Genomic DNA, 21,399 nt, shown 5'->3' with positions numbered 1-21,399 from the left:
GACGAGTGTTTCATATTGTAGTACGGTTTCCATTAGTTTCGTGAAGTATCTGAATCATGCATTTTGAAGCTGACGTATACTATTGCTGATGAGGTTGTTATTACGGTAGTTTGAGTGCAAGTGGGTATTCCGTGAAGTTATTGAAAATTCGGTTATCTTGAAGTATGCGCACAAAGATGTCGCACAACCTGAACCCTAACCCCGTACACAACCTGAGTTCAGGTTGTGCGCCATCTTGGTGCGCATACTTCAGGAGGTCCGAAAATTCTTTTCAAAGTACCCGGGCACTAAATAACAATTCTGATTGGACTCCTGTTCATAATATAGTTGCGTTGATTCCATATTTAAACTAGTAGTAAAGAAATTAGTTGGGCACTGCGCGAGAGACTTGTAAGTTTGCATGTGCCAAATGAGTTTTCTTTACAGTGTCATAATGGTATAAAAACTTCCCTAGAATACGTGAAAATAGACATTTAGGGATGCCAAAAATGTGTGCTGGATTACTATTCTAGTGCCGGCCATATTTGAGAAGCAATATATATATAAAAGATGTCGGAAATATTCAGAAAATAGGCGACGCAGTTGTAGTTCTAGAAGGCTCGGACCGAGTCATTATGAAGTAACATGCACTTCATATAGTTTGTTTATTAGCTCTAGGTTAAGTAGGAAATGGATTTATGAGACAAATATCGTGGCAGACTGCGTAGGCAGAAGCCGGTATTACTGGTGAAATATTACACACACACACAATTCAAAATAAATAAACAATTGCCGGCTACGTGAGCAGTCAGCGCAGTATTTATATATCTAATCATGTAAAGCCGTTCCTTTGGCCTCGGACCATATGGATATCGACTGAACGGTAAACGTATAGTATTGTATTTTGCTAATTGACTCATGCCATCCCTAAGTTCTTATATAGTGATTAAGACAGGATGACTAAAATCTTTAATGATCTACCTGCATCACATCATTTTGAGTCCAATACTTGTTGTTAGAAGGTTTTATATTGTTCTTGCCTCGAAACGACCTGATGTCTGAATAAGGTACTTTCGCTCAGGAAGGTATATTTTGGTGTATGATTTTACATAACTTCCTTTTATTCAATTTCAGGCCTTGTGTATTACTAATATTTAGTATCTTCGGATAACTTAGTGCTAATGAAATAAAACAGGTTCACTATAACAGAATAGCACTATTTTGCTTGTTAAAATTTAAGAAATTGTTAAATGCTATATAGGAAAATAAGGGAATTTTGGATATGACTGAGCAACGACACAAAGAATCTATACAAAAACTGGTTGAACATCCCGAAAATAACGCTTGTGCAGAATGTTTTAGGCCGAATCCAAGTTACGCTTCGACATCTCTGGGATTGTTTCTATGTCCGATTTGCGCTAAATTGCACCAAAAGTGCATTCCGGATCTCAGCGATGTAGTCTCTATTTTGAGTCACAGGCAAGTTTAAATATAACATTGACCACAAACATGAGAAATTAATCACGATTAACTGCTTAGTCTTACAATATACTACAAGCGATTCCGGCATTTGTTTTCCTAGATCGACAAATTGCAAAATTTCAGTATATTAAACATGGCCGATTAATTCATATTCTAATCTACTATATCAACGTATTCGATTATATATATATATAGTTGAATTAATACTTCAGCATTATTTTTCTATATATATACTACCTATAACTGGCTATAATATAAGCAATACAATATCATTTGCTCCAATCCATGGTTTGTAAGCATCTTAGGGTTAGACTATTTCACTCAGCGAAAGAATTTACTTCAAGATGATATTACTAAATTATCCGTCTGAAATTTACTACCAGATGCCACGTACTGAAAATCATAGTGGCATTTATTTTCGAAAAATTAGAAAAAATTAATATTTTTCAACCGAAATATATACATCTGACCACGTGAATGGTTAATTTAGGTTTCCAATAGTTGTCTTATTAAAGATATATATAGTTCAAATTATATTGAAACTTAACTTTCAACTCGTTCAGACGAAATACTTGTTTACGTTGTTTCCGAAACCTCCAACACGTTAGCATTGCCTTGATAATTCATGTATGATTGTATGGCATTGATTTGGGATCTCCTGAAGTATGCGCACCAAGATGGCGCACAACCTGAATTCAGGTTGTGTACCAGGTTAGGGTTCAAGTTATGCGACATCTTGGTGCGCATACTTCAGGAGTACCTTGATTTGGAATATATTAAAACGCAGCAACACTAACAATATTTTATATTATTATCATTCGTTATATAAATATTATGTTTTTTATTAACCAGGTGGACAAAAGAAGAAGTAGATTTCTTATACACGGAAGGAAACAAATCTGCCAATTCTAAGTATGAAAAATTGCTGCCAATATATTATCACAGACCTCGTCCGGATGATCCAGAGATTTTATTCGGTTTGTTGATTTGTTTCACTTGGGTCAGAAAATAAAATATTAAATAGTCTGTACTCATGATATTACATTTATTTTATACATTTTAATCTAGAGCAATGGATCATGGCGAAGTATGTGCGAGAGGAGTTTAAAGATTTCTCACAGCAAAGTGCGTACAACCAAGGAACAAAAACAGGAGCGCTTTTCAAACGACTGAAAGACCAGGAAAAGTGAGTCATTTTGTGTCAATAGTGAAATTGGGACAGTTAAAGATAAAGTCGACCTGAAAAGATGTTTAGCTCCTAAAAATTTATTAATCACTCTGACTTATTTAATATTAATGTTTACAGAAAAAAATTTTGATCCCAAAATTCTATACCTCTAAAATGTAATTTTCCTGAGAAAACTGGAGCAACATCAAATATTGAAATATAATCAGCTTGAAATCACGCGAACTGCTATTCCTATCAACATACCAACCGAATTAAATGATATCTGCTGTAAAAAGAGAATTATTTTGATCGAACTGGTAGTACTTACAATTTATCATTCAAATTTTCTATTTTGGAATTCTGATATGCGTATATTTTTCACAAGTATGTAACTATAAAGCAAAGTTATTTTGAGCAAAACCTTATCAGCCACTCTAGCAAATTAATTTATTTCATCACTGTATTTTAAATGAACAAATATTTATATAAGCTACAGGTAATTAATATAAATATTAACTCGTAAAATCGATTTCAGATTTCAACGGAGGAAGTTTATTCTCATTGAGCCAGAAGGAAAGCTTCAATATTTCATCAAATACAGCGATAAAAATCCTAAGGACAATATTCATATGAAAGTATGTTCAATATTTACAGCTATCCTATTCCTTACCATGACTTCCATTCTTTTCGGCAATAATGTTCACATTTTCAGTTTTGGGGTTTCATTCAATACAACTACCAGTAAATTCCCCGAAAACCTAATTAAAAACAGTGTCTGTGTTTTCTTTTTTATTTCAAGAATATGGTCAATGTTTATCTCGTTCCCGAAAAAGTTGGAAATGAGGGTGGAATGCAAATAACATATGAAAAAGATGGTGTTCGACGAAACATATACGTATTTGGAGAAGATATGAAAACCACAATGGGTATACGAATATACGCCAGTACCTACTTGGCGTTTTTTTAAAACTTCACCAGTTTTAGGTTTTAATTCATATAAGCTGTCGTATTGCTGCGAGTGAAAGTCGCGGTATAAGTAACGGTAAATAATAATACACGCTCAACGATTTCCCAGTTCATAAAATATCTATTTTTTTTTATTTGTACCACAACTAGATTATTTTTGTTTATATTACTAGACTGGTATCATGCAATTCGCGCATCAATGGCTCGACACAAGTATAAAGATTTTCCGGATAGTGACGTCAGACGTTATCTCAACACCACTATCATCATGGTGAGCTGATGTGATATAGACTGTTTATCCAACCATGACACGGAAGTCGTTTTACAGATAACAAAAATTCAAAGTCAAATTTTCAATGCTATTTTGCTACAGTATCAGGTCTCTGCTAGCTTCATTTCGCGTCTTAGATGTTTGGTATGTCACGCTTGTAGTGGATCTTGTTACACAAAATTAATATGAATACTGTCCATAAATTGTGTGATTATTTTCACAAGTAAACAAACATCTCGTATGTGAATATAAAATAATGTTGTTGATCGAAGCAAATTTAAAAATATAATACCATATTTGAATATTAGCATCCTATATTACATTCTTATCAAATTTTAAACATAGGAAGGGTGGATGAGCAAAACAGGACCAAAGAAGCACGAGAAGTTTAGAAGACGATGGTTCAGTTTAATTGGAACTGCTATTTGGTATTATGCTCAACCGCTTGATGCCCACCCACTTGGTTATATTGCTCTTGGATCGAAAACATTTGGATATTCAATCATGCGTGGGTTTCCCAAAGGCATAAGGGAAGAAGGTTCGATATTTCACAAGTATTTGTTCAGGCCCACATGGTATATGATACAACAAGGTGTTTCAAAATTGTTGTAATCTAAGCTAGCCAATATGTCTTATCATGTTTAATCACCAGTTACATGCTTCGAAATCTATCATGGTATTATTGAAACCTGTTCGTCAACGCTTTGAATATGTCTGTGTGTCCCGATACAACACTTCGAAACAATTTTCATTTTGTTATATGTCTCTTTAAAAAACCTTAATCAAGCTCATCCTTCACTTCGAACCTTGTACAGGATATGGATTAACTATTCACACTCCCGATCGTGTATATGTTTTAAACTGTGTCAATATGGATAGCAGAGAACAATGGATGAGTCATGTTGAAAAGGTAAGTTATACTATCGTGAACTACTGTACAATATAGTTACCTTCTGCGGTTTCTAGTCACTTGTCCTTGGATGACTATTTGTCACTTCTCGTCGAATATTTAAAACCGTGCTTTGCGCAAGCCACATTTTATCAAAGTTTCTGATGGGAACTAGAGAGCAGTGATCAAATATATGGACATAATCTTTTACAGTACAGGTATCATGGTCTTTCCGACATCGACTGACCCCCGTATTTTAAAGATCGCAAACGTGGAACCACCACAAAACGCAATTTTTAATTTTGATAAAATCATCTCACACAAAAAATGAATCCAATAGAGCCCACAGAAATTTTGGAAATAAATAAACGTAATAGCCTTCCGACAACAATCATCTTTAGCCATCGACAATTTCGAAGTAATTGGTCCAGAATTAAGCGATTTTTTCAAAACAGCAAAAACAAAAAAAGAATTCTATCAACAACAACAACATGATACCAAAACGATATATAAACCTCCTTCGTGCCCAAAAAACGATAATTATGTTGCCCAGTTTAGATGACACCATCATCTCAAAGAACTAAAAAAAATTGTATTATTAGGTTCTGTTGTCTTGTACTAATGTCTGGACAAAACCGAGTATTGCAAAAGTTGGAAACATCGCCGAGAAGAGTTCCAGTATCGACAAATCGGATGATGATTCGTCAACCAAACAAAATAGAAGTGAATTTAAGGAAATATCGAGCGGAAAACAAGATTCCGTTATTAATTTGGACGAAATTGACGACCTTGACACACCATCAGCTACAACAGTATTTACTGGAATGCACAATAGATGTATGTTGTTTTGCTTATGCTAATATTTGTTTAAAGAGGAAATTATGATTCAATGTCATGCGTTCATACACGTAGACGGCGCCGCAAATCGATTCTTTGAAATATGCGTAATTCGATCATGCTACGCTAGATCTGGTCGTAAAAGGATTTTACAAAAATGCACTGGTGCTAAGTCATTCTGCCCATATGGTTGTTGCTAAATTTATTATATATACTGTAAAACTTTACTGGTATTAAATCGGCACCACATGAAAAAAAATAGTATATTTACTTAAAATTTGCAGCTAAGTTTGCTGTAACTTTCTAGTAATTTCATTTTCTAATTTCACCAAATCTCCTATCAAATTTTTGACGATGAAATTGTAATTTTGCAGGAATGCCCACGGTGAAAATATTTCGTCACGGCGCATCGATGAACGTTCCGTATTTTTTTTAACAATAATTACCTTATCACATAAATGCCTTTACCTTGCTCAATTTTTCTTGCTTAGTTGTAGCGGAGAATGCTTCTATTCAACTTCCAGACATTCAAGAAAAAACTGAACCAAGAAAACCATTATTTCAGAAGGTAAATTGTGGGGATACTCTACATCAGTGATTCTCAAACTAGGCTTTGAGAGCCGCATGCGAATATTTTCCGCTCTTTCTCGTTTTTTTGCAAATATAATGGGTCGCTGGATATCGAAGTTTTATATTTCCAGTATACCCGTGCGTTCACATCAGCGACAGCTGTTAAAGACATTGGGGTCTGATATCTAAATTAAATTAATTTTATTCTGAGTTTTATCCTCTTCATTGGCTTTGATCTTACTTATCACCGCCTGTAAATTAGCCGTGCCTGTTTAAAAGTGAACAGTAACCGAGATGCAGATATTCATTAAAACGATACTTGAGTTTCTCGTGCTTTTCTATGGTATCCGTCTTATTTTAGTATTAGATAGATAAACCTTGCAAATCTGCGATTGTGGGAATCCTGAATGTTGATTTAAAATAGCGATTAAATAAATTGGTAATAAAGGTATTTCTAGGTCTTTGTGCCTAATAGAGGGTCAAATGCTAATTATAACTAATTCCTTTTTCTTTTTTCAACAAAACAACACCCCGACGGTTATTATAGCTGAAATACTTACTGAGTAATGCTCAATTTTATTTACGAAATTTGCAAATTCAGCACTTCACTTAATGATTTTGACTATGTCATGCCCTAATTATTACTTCCCAAATGCTTCAAAATTTAACAATTGTAATCATTTGCGATGATAATAGGCGCAACAAATATTAAACGAGTCAGCGTGCATTGTTACAACGAAATTCACGATTGATATTACGTTCTACTCTTCGCTCTACGGCCATGCATGGTCGACTAAAATGCTTACATATTCGAAACATTCCTTGGCCAAGGATGGAAGGGGTCACTAAAGAGCTAATATAAAGTGCTTTAAAAGGAGTAGGACATGACATTTCTTATCTGGTTACAACATAATGAGTGTTTTTCATACAAGTAACTCATACCAGCTTTTGGAAAAACGTTGACTGGTCATTTTTAAATCCATGCTATTATAAGTGCAAAGATAAGCATATAACACCATAACGCAAAGACAACGACTTTTCAAATGTGTCGCTTTTTCTGGTAGCTACCGCCGCGAGGAAATCTCGCACAATTCACGATTGAGTTGGAGACGCGCGAGTTCGGTGTCCAAGCAAAGCGGCGTAGGTCACATGGTACCGAATAATCGAATAGTAAAATGCCATTCGAATTATTATTATTCGATTCGTTATTCGAATATTTTGCCCAGCCCTAGTTGTTACGCGTGTTGTTGTTACGATGACTTGGTATTTTAAATGCGTGCTCAAATTTTGTTGCTATTTTAACTTGCGTTTTTGGTGTGCGGCTCTTCACAACTTTGAGGTTTGAAATTAACTCTGTGACTAAAAAAGTTTGAGAACCACTGTTCTACATGATGCGAAATATTTGTATATTTGTATAACAATAATATTTAACGTTTTCGCAGCATTTTGGCTTAGTTGTTTTTGTTCCCATGTTGCCAAAGCACAACATTGCGCAAAACTCTCTGGTTTTCGACAGATTTCCCGTTACAAATTATCCAGTAATATATACTTTTATAACAATTGTGTGAACAGAATACATCCGGTCACAAAGATGGAAAAATTGTAACGAAAATGAATAAAGACACAAAACAAAGAAAGGGAACAGTCAAGGCAAATCCGTCAGGTGTGTAAAGGTCAAATTTGTATTCATGAAATTTTCTAAACAAATATGCCAGAAAGGGCACAAATGAGTAAAGGCAACAATCGAACTTCGGGAGCTGAGCGTTGAAAACTGTAGGTTAAGTGAAAATGTTTGAAGCCACGAGCTGAAATGGACAACGTGAATCGTCTGATCAAGATACGCGGTTGTATTGAGTTTTTATAAGAGTGTGGGGTGTTAAAGGTACGGTTAGATTGATTTATTTGGACGGACACGAAATGGACTCGTGGATCGTTTTGCTATTTTGTTGTTATTGTCATTAACTAGGGCAGTGGTTCCCAAACTTTTTAGAGTTGGGACCCACTATTTATTACCACAGCTTATGGCGACCCACTTAACTTTAATTTAATTTTATTTTGTTTTTTTTATGACATAACACAGAACATCGTACACAGAACTACATCGCAAAAAACGTTTTCCTCGAAATAAGACCTGGCCTGAAAATAAGATAATAATTTGAATTTTCGAAATGATTTCAATCAAACCTTACCCTTAAAATAAATTTAAACTGTGTGGGAGAGGAAAGGTTCATTGGCCTGAGGTAAGGTGAAGATCACACCACTATTCAAGATTGTGTGATATTACAATTATGATATTTTTCACTTGATTTTTGTATAGGAAATACAAATAAAAACAATGGATGACGGTTTTTATATAATGTCTAGTAAAATTAAAGTAAATTTTCTACAATGTAATTTTGTTTTTGATAAATGAACACAAAAGACCTCTTCCAAAAAAAAAGTGTTATTCTTGAAAAGAAAATAAATTTTAATCCTGTCTAAATTTCGGGGAAACACGGTAAGAAGGGCTGTACAGTGTACAAAACTGCCTTGCGTAAAAATGCCACATGGTCATTCTTTGTGTAGCAAATTTTTGTTCCTTTGAGAAGATCGTAAAAGTGAAACTTTCACAGATTAGAATTTAAATTCAATTTTATTTATTTTTTTTTTTTTTGAAGATTTACGTATTCGAGTCGCCATCGATCCCAATAACCAGTATAATTAACCAAACCTTTCTACATCTTTTCACGACCCACTAAGATTCCTTTTGCGACCCACCAGTGGGTCGCGACCCATAGTTTGGGAACCGCTGAACTAGGGGATTAAAAATATTCTAATTCAATGAAATCAGCCTCTTCCATTTTTTTAATTTTTTGTTATTTTAGTGTCCTCTGTTGCACCAACTCCAAGACCAAGATCAAGCACAGGGGAAATGAGAAAACCATCTAAAAAATATAGCGATGATTCGGAAAGTACAGGATCTGACAGCGACGAAGATATAGTAGCATCATCCGTTGTGTCTCCTTTACCAAAACAAACACAGCGTCTCATTGTTGACGGAAATGATAGAAGAAGATTCTTGTCATCTGCTACAGATGAAGATTCAGAAGAAGAAATAATTATACTACGCAACAAAGATAAAAGTAATTGTTTTGTGATTTATTTTTTTTCCATCTACCAATATATTTATCCTTGCTATGAATATAAATTTTTCTAGTTTTCGAGATATGTTAACAATTGTATAGTTCAACATAATTATTTCTGTTTCGTGAGAGCATCATGATTCTGTAAGCTCAGTACGAAAAGATTGTATACTATAAAATATTTAAATACAGGATTTTTGCGACGCTTCCTCGCCTTTTTTGTAACAATCACTAATATGGATAAGACCAAATTGCCCATATTTAACTTTGTATCATTGGGATTTTCTGTATTATGCTTTGTGATTCAACTGCATATCCTATATTTTTCGACTTTTATACTCTCTCTGTATAAAGATTATACTTTGCCATCAATTATATTATCTAAATTTTTCAGATTTAGACGGATCAATTTCTCGGCATAAAGCATCCGTAGAAGATACCAACAATCGATTTAGTTTTCCGATGGCGAGTCAAGGAAAAGCGTCAACAAGACTTCGTTCTCCAGGAAAGAGGCCTCAGTCGCCTTTAACCAGACCTCGATCCACTCTAGCAGACGGTATGAAATATGAGTCTAACTTTATAATTTTTGAATTATTTCATTGTATGAAATGTTTAAATAATCAGCACGAGCTAAAATGCAATTGTACATTGTATATTGTATATAGCAGGGGTGGCCAACCTGATTTCGACCACGATCGACTAAAATTTTCAAAATAGCTCGCCATCGACTGATCGGTCATAAGGTCATACACAAAAACGAATGAGTACCGTATACTGAATATGCAGATAACTACACATACAAAAATTCCACCGCTGTCAATAGGCTCGACTCCGTGGGCGCATTTTTAATGAAATCGCCACAAAAATTTGTATTTTTTATGTTCCATTTGATTTGATAATGTAGTTGTACCCGGAGAAAATGTTTCATCATTTATTTAAGTTTTATTCGAATAATACAATTCAGATCTACGCTCTGCCTAATTTTAAGTTGTTGAAAATTTATTATAAAACATTGCCAACTGCCAAGTATTGGGGTAATATCTAAACAGCGAAAATTCACTATTTCCAAACCATATATGTCACATGACTAAACAAACTTCGGTATTTAATTTACAGTTTTCTTTGTTCGCTTGAAATTAGGCATTCTAGTGCCACTGCTACCATTGCGAATAAAATGTATCACACTACTCTTACAGTGCGCCAATAACTCTCACATACTGCTGAAGTTATTGTAGAATCCTTTGTCAGTCAAGAGACACGATATTCGTCAAGTTTATCCCGAAACTTTGACATCGGCGAAACTTGCATTTGTACGTAATAATATGCTCTATCCAGTCTATCGGACCTCCCCAGACTCACATACTTTATGTATGTGTATATATATCGTATTTTGCGCATGAACAGTACTGTATTTCTCCTGTTTGTTCTGCAATTTTTGGGGGATGTTAATAAATTCACTCAACATCAGACGCAATCGACTACTCGAGACCTGGCGATCCATGAGTCGATCGCGATCGACGTGTTAACCACCCCTGGCATATGGCAACATTTATATTCGTGTGCTTTCCAAACATGGAAATTTATTCGTAGATAGACTATTATCATAACAGTTGTAACTTTACAGTTTACACCCTCTGTTATTTCGCTAATGACTTGAATTAATGTTATTTTGTGATGGACAGATATTGAATATGTGTCCACTGGCATGACGCCGAAGAAACCCCCTCGGCAAAAAATTGCCCAGCTAGATTCAGACAGTATTTCGTCGACATCAAGCGAAGATGTTAAATCGGTGAATATAGTGCCAATCAAGTAAGTTATTTTTCGTTATTGGACACGAAATGGACCTTTAACCACGTATGGCATTATGTTGTCGTTGTTGATCTTGTTGGTATTTTCTTCTTGTTGTTATCGAAAAATAGCCTTACTAATGGACCAACTGCTTTGATAAGGCTATTATTGTTTTCATTTATTCTTAAATTTTCTATGAATTTTATGAGATCTGATATTCCATCCAAGATCCCGCTATAACGGTATTTAATCCACCGGTATTTAAGCGTGACGGCTGTTTCACACTTGACGCGACCCTACGCGAAACTCAGAGATTACCGTGCAAAAAGTACTTTGTTTTGGACCTCGCGCCCCTATATTTGAGAATCACTCTTTTGTTTTCAATGTTAACATAAATAGCCATAAACAATAGTCAGTATATCTCGGTGTTGGGTAAAACAACTTAAACCACGGGTCAAGTTGGGTCGCGGATAATCCGAATCTCGAGTCATTGGCTGGAGCACCCATGACTCACTGGTTCACTCATCACTGCTTCATTCGAATATTTGCCTAATCGGCCCTTCCGAAGTATGTGCACCAAGATGGCGCACAACCTGAACCGTAACCTGGTACACTTACTATGTTCAGGTTGTGCGCCATCTTGGTGCATTCCTAATTTATCTCACAAAGGTATTTATTCGAAAACAGATTGTAAAACAGCAGCTACAGTATGGTGTCGCGTATATTTCAAAATTCGAATTTATCTCTTGTTGCTGACAATAAACCAGTTACCATAATATTTGACAAATATCAGTTTGAATTTTATTGATCCCAAGGCTGTACTAATAGCCTGATTCTTATATCCTATGTGTGATTTAAATATTCTATTACAGTAAGAAGCAATTTCACTTTTCCCAAGAAACTCTCAACTCAACATTATCAGCAGCGATGCCAGGATTAGGAATTATCGATTCTTCTAGTTCAGCGTTTATCGATGACGAAGGTAGCACGGGTATATGATATGTTTCAATTGTTAAGCATAGTTCCTACAGGAAAAAAATATAAAAACAAAATAAAAAATATTTTTGCATAAATTTTAATGGAGATAACATAACAAATTTCACAAAGTATATATATATATGAGAAATTAGCTCGTTTTAAATGAGAATAAGTCAGCCCTTTGATGACGTCTATCTTTGGTATTGGTATACATTTACTGAAAATCAAGAAATAAAATGGACAATACAGCTGAAGCCTAATATGTAGCTGGAGCTATAGATAAATATAATAGTAACCTACCTGAACTGCTGAACCAATTCTTTAGGAAAGGAGAAAAAAAAATTGGCCGAATCTTTTTAGCCCAGTGACATTTGACATTTCAGTAGATATCTAGAAGCATTTTATTTCTGTTATATTAAAGAAGGCTTCTTTTATTTGTTTCAGGAAATGCAAATTTATCATCCGAATTTCTTCTGATTCCTGAAAATCAAAAATGGAGATCCGATACCTTTACGTCATTGCGCCGAGTGCAAGGAAAAGAGGTAAGAGGCAATCCGGTAATAGTTATCCTTATATACGATACAGTAGTGAATTCATTTTTATTACTATCTTTAAAATTCAATTCGATTTTCACGAGTTTACCACCAGTGGTCAAGTAATAGTTTATTTTAAAAAGTGGACAATGTTGTAACAAAAACATCCCTCGTGATATGAGTGATCATCTGTTGTTGGTTATTATTACATCATAATTTTGCACCGTTGACTCTTGCTAAACGTACCGCGAACGTCTGAATCTTCTTGTATTGTCGCGCGCACAAAACAGGTAGAGGCATCCGCTGAAAAAGGCTTGGATTACAGCTATTTATCACACATACTTTGCATGTGTGATAAGTTAGTTGTCATACTACGATCATTAAACACCGTTATTATTATTAAACCGGTAATTCGACAACTTTTGCGGGTATTTCAGTCATTCACGGTCGTAACAAGAGCTTATGTATTTTTTACGAAAGAGGTAATAGGCTTTTGGTAATTCGAGTTTAGGAAACCACTGCTATAAACGAAAGAACTCAACCCCATACTTACAAAATGCAAAGTATTTAGTGGTAACACATCCGCGATGCTTTCCTAATTGAAAAAAGGGCAACTAACTCGGGACATCAAACACACGGCCATAATTGCATATAAATGGATAGAATGTCACTTCTCGTGAAGCTGTATATGTATATTGAGTAAGCTGGACATGTATGTGCCATTGGGTGCGCATGTATATGTGATTGGTTGTATATGTATGTGTTTTGACGGTATATGCACATTTTGGCTGCATATGTACTTCACGTTACCAACACCACGGCCAAGTAATATTACATGTTGAATAATGGAGATTCTGTAATAACTTATGTTTCTAATGAAAAAAAATTATCTTTTCACTATTTTAGAGGAAAACGTTGAAAAAGCCTAGCGCTAACTCAAGCAGATTGGGAAGTGTAAGCAGCGTCGATTCTCAAAGTGGAATATCGCAGGATATCAAAGAAAGACCGGTTTCCCTTACTATAGTCAATAGTAAGTAATTTTCTCATTGAATATATAAACTAATTTTTTAAATAGGAATAACATAATTATTTCCACGAAATAGGGGTATTCACGTTGGATTTTCTTTGGGGTATATACCCTCATGATATATACCCTTAAAGTCTGCCCATGCATGGACAATGCCATTAAATCCATGGATAATGACAATTATCAATACATTTTCCAGATTTAGAGTCGGCTATTTGGTTTTTGGTGTTCCAATGTGAGGAGGAAATCAGCGACGAAAATAGCTACATTACTCCATGGATAGGCGCTGAAATTGCGGAGGTAAGTACCAGGAAATAGAGCGCGCATTGCCCATAAAAATGCAAAGCAATTACTGCATGAGAATTATAGTAAACATTTGAAAAACATGAAATCTTTTCCAAGTTTAATAAAGTCCAAGTAAAATGTCGTGACAAGCTATGGGAATACTCGTTACAAAACTTTAGTTTGGCGGCATAAAAAAGGTGAAATTTGAGTTTATACCAACATACAGAAGCTGAGCTGAATTCTTCTTCTGATAAAACTCACGTCAAATTCACAATAATATTTATTGAGAAATGCTGGTTTATTATTATGACACTTTTACTACAAAAATCTGTTGTATGTTACTTCACTTCCACGTGCTATTAATTTTTTTCCAATATGTCAATATTGTAAAACGGATAGATTCCGTTATTAATAACGAAATATTTTTATAATGTCAGCACACCCATGGTTACAAAAATCGCTCAAGTTGGAAAGTGCTTGCATTCCGAATGTCTGTTAAAATGATATATCATGGCAGTTTTTATATATAAGATATTCAACAAGTATTTTGTGAGTTTAATTTATAGCATTTCATTAAGATGCCAGCGTCAGTCGGACCCATTCAATTACCATGCGAGTTTGAAATTGCAGTTATCGATACTGCGCCGGGCGGTTATGGATTACGGAGAACAACTGGCCCATTTTATACTGAATATGGTGACATTTGGGAAGTAGATATGCCAGTGGATGACGGATCAGCGCCCGATATGTTCTTTCGTGAGTTACATTCTTTCCTTATCAACAAGGCAATACATGTTATGTGAAGAATGATTCAATATCCCGCAAAAACTTTAAAATTACTATGTAACAAACTATATTTTGCATTATTTTTTCAACTTTTTATTTTTCATGGTCTATTTCGATAGATGAGGGTATGGAGACGGACGATGGTAGTGTTATGGTTTATAGTAACGTTGAAAATTCGAAGCAATTTGAAATAGCTATGTTCAAAAGCGGAAGAAAATTATTCAGCAGAAAAAATATAAAGCCGGGAGATGCTGTTTCCTTCAAAGTGGAACCCGTTATTTATGTGATGCCGGTATGTCTTTATTGAGTATTTAAGTATTTAAAGTATTTAATTGAGTTAACTGTGTGCTTTTTTGGCGTTTTTTTTCGTGGTTTGAACTGCATCACCCATGATTTTGTTCTTTTAATAGTCTCATTTACAAAATATTCCACGAACCTCATTAAGACGCTTGTCACATTGAGTTTTTCCTTTGTTATTCATTTACGTTTGTTACTCACGTACTTCAAATAAATATTTGAAAATAGATTTTTGCACGTAATCATCTCTATGTCCGCATTTTTTAACTATTTTCCAACATTTCATACATGAAGGTTCAATTTTTTTTTTAATATGTGATTTTAAAAATTCCGAAAATTTCAATTTCACAGGTTGATCAGGAATCATATTATGAAATGGAAGGTGAAGACATCAGACTGAATGAAATCATTTCACGAGCTTCAAAAATTGATTTAGATTATAGGAAGTCGAAACTAAAAATTTCGGCTAAAAAACGAGGAGATGATATTTACTTTTCAAGATAACAGATTTTATTAAACAATTGAGTTATTGTATTAATGTTCTACAATCTACTAGATTACAATATCCCTGTTTTATTTTGATTACGATGCAATCTGAGAATTAGAGTATTTAAAATGAATATTTATGATAGGTTATTTAAATTTGAGCTACACAAACGCATGTCCTGCGACTAACAATATTGTAAAAGATAAACACGTTTAACACCAACATCCTATTTGAATCATTCAAATTTAGAATATTTTTCAATATTTCAATCCATTACATTACAGTATGTAAGCAATTTGAGTATATAATGTTAACATATGTATTACATGTTTTTGAGCATTGGGCACGACTTTTATTATAAATTGCTTATTTCACTTTCCGTACATTGATTGTGAATGATTTAACTACTCGCATGCAGTAATCGTATTATGATGAACGACAAGAGTATGTAAAATTAATTTTAATATTTTACATCATTTATGTACTGATATTTTGGTTTTGATGTACATTCGTATTGTCTCTAATTTGTCTCTAGTGAGGTGGTGTGGTAAGCTTGAAAACATGAACTAGTGTCCAAAACGATATTCATAATTTGCGATTCCAAGGTTGTTAGGCCAACACGTTTACTACTGGCACACCGCATCTAAAAACGTTAATATTTTTGGTGGAAATGTTTGGGAACGATTTTATTTACTAGACGCCACGTACCAGATGAGTTTTTCATATTATTTGGGTCTACTTGATTTCTACTTGAATTACGTTTGCAATAGTGGTCCACCACTTTACATCGGTTTAGCCCGAGATTGCTAGCGACATTTACTCTGGAATAAACTTATTACCGACAGAAGCTAAAATCGATGCAATAAAAATAGTATGCAAAAAATTAGATGCAATCAATTGGTAACAATGCCTGTCACTGTTGATTTATTTCTTATATTATATTAACGATAATCATCACCATCCAACGAGATAGTGGTAAACTTTCCTATATATTGAAAGTAGGATTCTAAAAAATGGTTGGTCACGAAAACAACAATATTTCGGATCACACAAAAGCACGTTAGTAGCAGCTAATAAGGAATAATTAATTTAATAACTTTTAATCTACTCTGGGCTCCCTTGTCTTAGTCTTTAAAGATTTGATCATGAAGGCACGCTGCTACTGTAAATATGGTCGATTTGCGACCGGAAACCTTCAAAGAAACCTCACGTGTTAGACTGCTTGATATACCAATTAGAAGAGAAAATTCTCGAACATATTGAGACAAAATCCATCAAACGTGTTCATATATACAAGTGTAAACTCGAATTACAATATTACAGTGAAATATAGGGCCTTCTAACGACTTCCTCCACATTCAGGCACTGAAAACGTGGAATAATTTGGTCAATCAGTAGCGGAGAAATGCGATTTTACACATAAGCACCACCAACAACGTTCTTTATACTATATAGCAGGGCTACTCAACTGGCGGACCGCGGTCCGAATTCGGACATTTCGAGTATTGGATTTGGACCGCACCTAATTATTTATTTTGGATCATTAACCCCACTTTTTGAATTTCCTATCATAAAATGACTTTCATAATTTTGAATATATACGAAAAGAAATATAACACCATAATAAACAATTTTAATTTTCTACTAATCATTAGTCGGTCGAGGAAGTGCTCGTTTAAGGATGCCGAAATATCAGTTCTGGAAAGACCGGACGCAAATAATTTTGAAGTTTTGTTTGCGGACCTTCGATAAAAATAGTTGAGTAGCTCTGCTATATAGGACCATTTCGTGCCCAATAATAATTTGGCAACTGACTAAAATTGGATTATGGTTTCTTACGACTGTGAGTCGGTGAGAATTGAACTTTGTACTTTGATTCAGGGGTGAAAACCAGGGAAAATAACATATATGTTATTGTGTCAAATCCCTTACATGCAATATCGTATCATGATAAATGCATGTGTGATTTAGGTATGGCCTTCATGAAAAATCATATCTGATTCGATGCGGCTAATTAGCGCTACTGTTCATAAGTTTTCCGCCAATATATAAATATAAATATATATATACATTTATTACAAAATAATAAAAGCAAAAATACAAAGCAAATAAATGTTTCTGTGTTATATTTTTCATAAAACATGATTTGTGAACACGAACATTACTTTAAGACATCAAAAACATAACATAGACAAAACAAAGCACTTCACTCAAAAATTTTAAATTATCTAATTCACTGCACATCAGAAATACGTTGACAAAACAACATTGGTATCTTCATCTATATTTTGCGAAACTCCCAAACAATATTTTCCTCCAAGCTCTGAAAGAACCCACGATTGTGATGATGTTGACTGTGGTATCAAGGTCATGTAAGATACCGATAACATAATATGGAGTATTCTTGGGCACAAGCAAACCTGAAATTATCATGACTGTCATGTCAGACAATATTGAAATACTGGCCAAGTACAACGTGCGGCGTATAAGACGGTAAACAGTGGATTCTCGTCTCCTGTTTACTTGTATTCTTGAATGCTTGTCTACCTCTAAATTGTCCGAAGTAACTACTCGTTTCTCGTCCGTACTTATGCGTTTGTCATCCAAAGGAGGCAATGCAAAGTTTTCCATGTTGTCAGTTTCTAAATGTTTCCACTTAAAATCACCATCTGAACAAGTACTAGAAGCAGCTGTTCCTGTAAGTTCACCCATCGAATTATACATTTCTTTTACTTTATGAGCAGCATTGTTGTCTAGGTCAGCAGAAGAAGACTCTGCATGATCATGACTGCTGATGTCCACTTTGTTCGTCCTTTCATCAGTCTTGTTTTGTGATTTCGAATGGAGATAGAGCGGATAAATGAAGAGGCCGAGCGAAATTGCTTGGCCAAACGCTAGAACTCCACCATAAACAAAAAATCGAAAGTTTATATCAGACTGATCACTTCTAAATGAACAGCCATGAGGTCCAGATTTGTACTGGTTAATTGACATTTCAATCACCAGTGATACGACTGTTGGTATGACAATAAATGCCAAGCTTATTTTGCTGAAAGTGGCAACAGATCGAACGAAGAGATTTCCAAGAGATGGATGGTTGTAAAACGATCTTTGGCGTATATATAGAAAAACGTACAACGCTAAAATAGGAACAACAAAAAATATATTGCTAATGTAAATTCCGGCGGCACAGGCTTTATGATTTTCGGGGTCGAACCCAATGAAAAAAATCATTGTCGTTGCAGCAAACCTCAGCAATGGTAATGTAACGGCAGCAAGAGCGGCTTTGAAAATAAGCCCACCGTCCAGATCAGTTTTAGATTTCTTCTTCATGATGTTAGATGATTTTGCATACAAGAAAAATGCCACGACCACCCACAAATTTGCAAGCATCATAAGGCTTGAAATAGTAACAAACACGTTTGACATTGTTTTGAATAGAGTAGAATCTATACTGTGGTTACTCGAATAATCTGCAGCATCGGTGGAATTATATGTAATATCCATATTTTTGTATTCTATGACAAACTGAAAAATGTACTTTTCTCATTAATTACTCTGTAAAAACATTCAAAGTGAATTATTAAAAACGTGGCATGCTATTTAGGTAAAACTTGCTGAAAAATTTGTAAGCGGGCTAGCATCATCTATTTCTTTCCTTCAAAAGCAGAATTTGTTGTAATATCTATCAAAACAAACGCGTCATACTTACAAAAGATGTGCTGGTAAACTCGTATTCGAATACATTATTTTAGTACTATCTGGCACTAGCAGATGCGTTTTCTCCCACCACTAACTTCTATATAAATTAACACTGCTTTCTGGAAATGACATTATGTTCAGGTGTTAAGGACAACAAATGCCTGACAAAGCTAATTTGCAACCACGAACAAAAATTTCCTGAACTGTTTGCTGACACTTCGACGTACAAGTCTTTGCATCAACGTAAAGTCGACATTAAATACACTGCGCATCTTCTGAAACAGAATTTCATTCTGCCGATGTAGATCATAAAATTTTATTTCAAACATACCCACCTGGTGTAAGCAAATAAACCTTGACAGCGGTCATCTTTGAAATTCTCCATTTACACTCGGTCAGAATATTCTAACAACAATACGCGAATGGAAATTTTCCGGAGAGGCAGGCTGTTAGCGAACAGTTGTGATACTTTGTTTGCCACCCGTAATATGCGGTATTATCGCAGCCAGTTAGAACTTGGAATTAGGGGAATCTTTGCGTAAGATAATAACCCTAACATGATATGCATACTACGATCAGGTTGTGCGCTATCTTGGTGCACGTACTTCTGGAAGTCCAATTTCACTAACGAGAGGAAAATTCTAGTGCACGAGATCCAGCAATATAAAAAGAATGTTTATACATTTCATACACATGCATTTTTTCATAACTTTTATTCACGTTAACTAACGAATTAATGATTTCATTGATGAACAGAGAATAGATATAGCTTTTATTATTATTTTTTTATCGAAAACCCTGTTATTTTGAGCATTTGCACATGGCGGAGTCAGCTGATATTTCTCATCGAAATAAACTATAAATGCTCTCTGGATATAAATAAGAATAAAAAAAATAACACGTTCCAGTGAAAAAATATTCATAATATATATATATATGCATTGTATTTTCGAGCGAGCTATCATTGCAATTCGAATGTATAGTTTTTGTGCAAATATTCGTGAAAAGGGAAAATCAAACTGCTACAAATTATGTTTCAAAAATAATTTTTACTATTTTTTTATAGCCTACAATCTCCCTCATTTACGTTTTCAAACATATGATCGGTGTCTAAAAGCTGTTTCCTCATTCACACTGGAGTGCTGCAATACATGGAATAATTTTATGGCCACAATTACACAACATACAGTCCACGCCGCTTTGATGACATCTTCCTCGCTCACACCAGAGTGTTCCAACATGTAAGATATCGGATTGGGGTGCCGATATCACGAGATTTCGACTCATTTTAATAGGAACTAGGAATTTACCAGGATGGAATTTTCTACTTTTGCTTGTCATATAAGACTAAGTTTCCAGTATTAACATTGTGCCACTCCATGCTGTGCCTGGATAAACGTTAGTTTAATCAGATAAGCGCCAGGCAATTGTTGATCGCGCTAATCAGAAGCTTTTTCAAAATTCATCAAAAATCGAATCAGTTTTGCGGTTAACATGCATGCGCAACCGTAGTGATAAGCCACGCTCATTAGAAAAACTTTCAACTCCTGTTTTGCATTGTTCTGTGAGTTGTGACAATTAACCGCTTGAACCCGGCAAGCCGGTTTACCGGCTTGTTTGAGTACGCTCTGTGCCCCGGCAAGCCGGTTTACCGGCTTGTTTTTCGTGTCGGAAGGAATCAACTTTATGATCTCGTATCTCAAGAACCACAATGAGTATTTAAATAAATTTTAGATTGCATGAAAGCTTGTTATTGGGACTAATTATATTGTAAATCTCGGTGCTCTAATATACGATGTTTCAGTAAAATTGGCAATTTGAAAGTGCGTATGAAATTATTGTATGATAACAAATATTTATTACAAAGAATTTCGACTTCTTGCCTGAATAGCCACATATTCAATCGGCAATATATGTGGAGAATTTGAATAGCTTTTTATATACGTATCCAAAACGATTTTACGATGAGCCATTCAAATTTTATGGCCAAATATATTAGATTATCTGTAGATTTGACAGCGACGCTGCGTCAAAATGATGTTCTCATTGAAGAGAGGCTACGTCTCGTCACGCACAACTTTACGTATATTACGCAAATGCAACTAAACGTGACGATATCCGCAATGACGTTACGTCGAGATGTTATTATTTAAATGTCCGCAGGAAGTAATTAATTAACCCGATGCTACGCATTCAAAATTCGCACTACGCTTTGACTTTGACTGCCCG

At 34.8% G+C, this 21,399-nt stretch overlaps 1 protein-coding gene across 1 annotated transcript; it reads left to right on the top strand.

The window, feature by feature from the left end:
- Positions 1-1,114: 1,114 nt before the first annotated feature.
- On the top strand, positions 1,115-15,956 carry LOC120340811 (uncharacterized). Its single transcript, XM_078109770.1, has 21 exons — positions 1,115-1,458; positions 2,314-2,438; positions 2,530-2,647; positions 3,165-3,264; positions 3,429-3,555; positions 3,769-3,866; positions 4,212-4,404; positions 4,682-4,776; positions 5,358-5,592; positions 6,084-6,160; positions 7,735-7,825; positions 9,027-9,284; positions 9,679-9,840; positions 10,967-11,096; positions 11,948-12,057; positions 12,498-12,595; positions 13,493-13,616; positions 13,813-13,913; positions 14,477-14,654; positions 14,804-14,976; positions 15,333-15,956. The coding sequence occupies exons 1-21, from the start codon at positions 1,262-1,264 to the stop codon at positions 15,483-15,485; spliced, it is 2,943 nt and encodes a 980-aa protein (XP_077965896.1). The 5' UTR covers positions 1,115-1,261; the 3' UTR covers positions 15,486-15,956.
- The last annotated feature ends 5,443 nt before the right edge of the window (positions 15,957-21,399 follow it).

The sequence above is a fragment of the Styela clava genome, chromosome 1 (genome assembly GCF_964204865.1).
Source record: "Styela clava chromosome 1, kaStyClav1.hap1.2, whole genome shotgun sequence".
NCBI classification, from domain to species: Eukaryota; Metazoa; Chordata; class Ascidiacea; order Stolidobranchia; family Styelidae; genus Styela; species Styela clava.
The sequence above is the reverse complement of the archived record's forward strand: the minus strand, read 5'-3'. Positions and strand labels throughout refer to the sequence as shown.

Bases quoted from the DNA above. Each gene is read 5' to 3' on its own strand.
- LOC120340811 (XM_078109770.1), top strand. From the start codon at position 1,262: ATGACTGAGCAACGACACAAAGAATCTATACAAAAACTGGTTGAACAT. The intron at 2,439-2,529 runs GTTTGTTGATTT...ATTTTAATCTAG, and splicing joins TGATCCAGAGATTTTATTCG to AGCAATGGATCATGGCGAAG. The intron at 12,058-12,497 runs GTAGCACGGGTA...TATTTGTTTCAG, and splicing joins AGCGTTTATCGATGACGAAG to GAAATGCAAATTTATCATCC.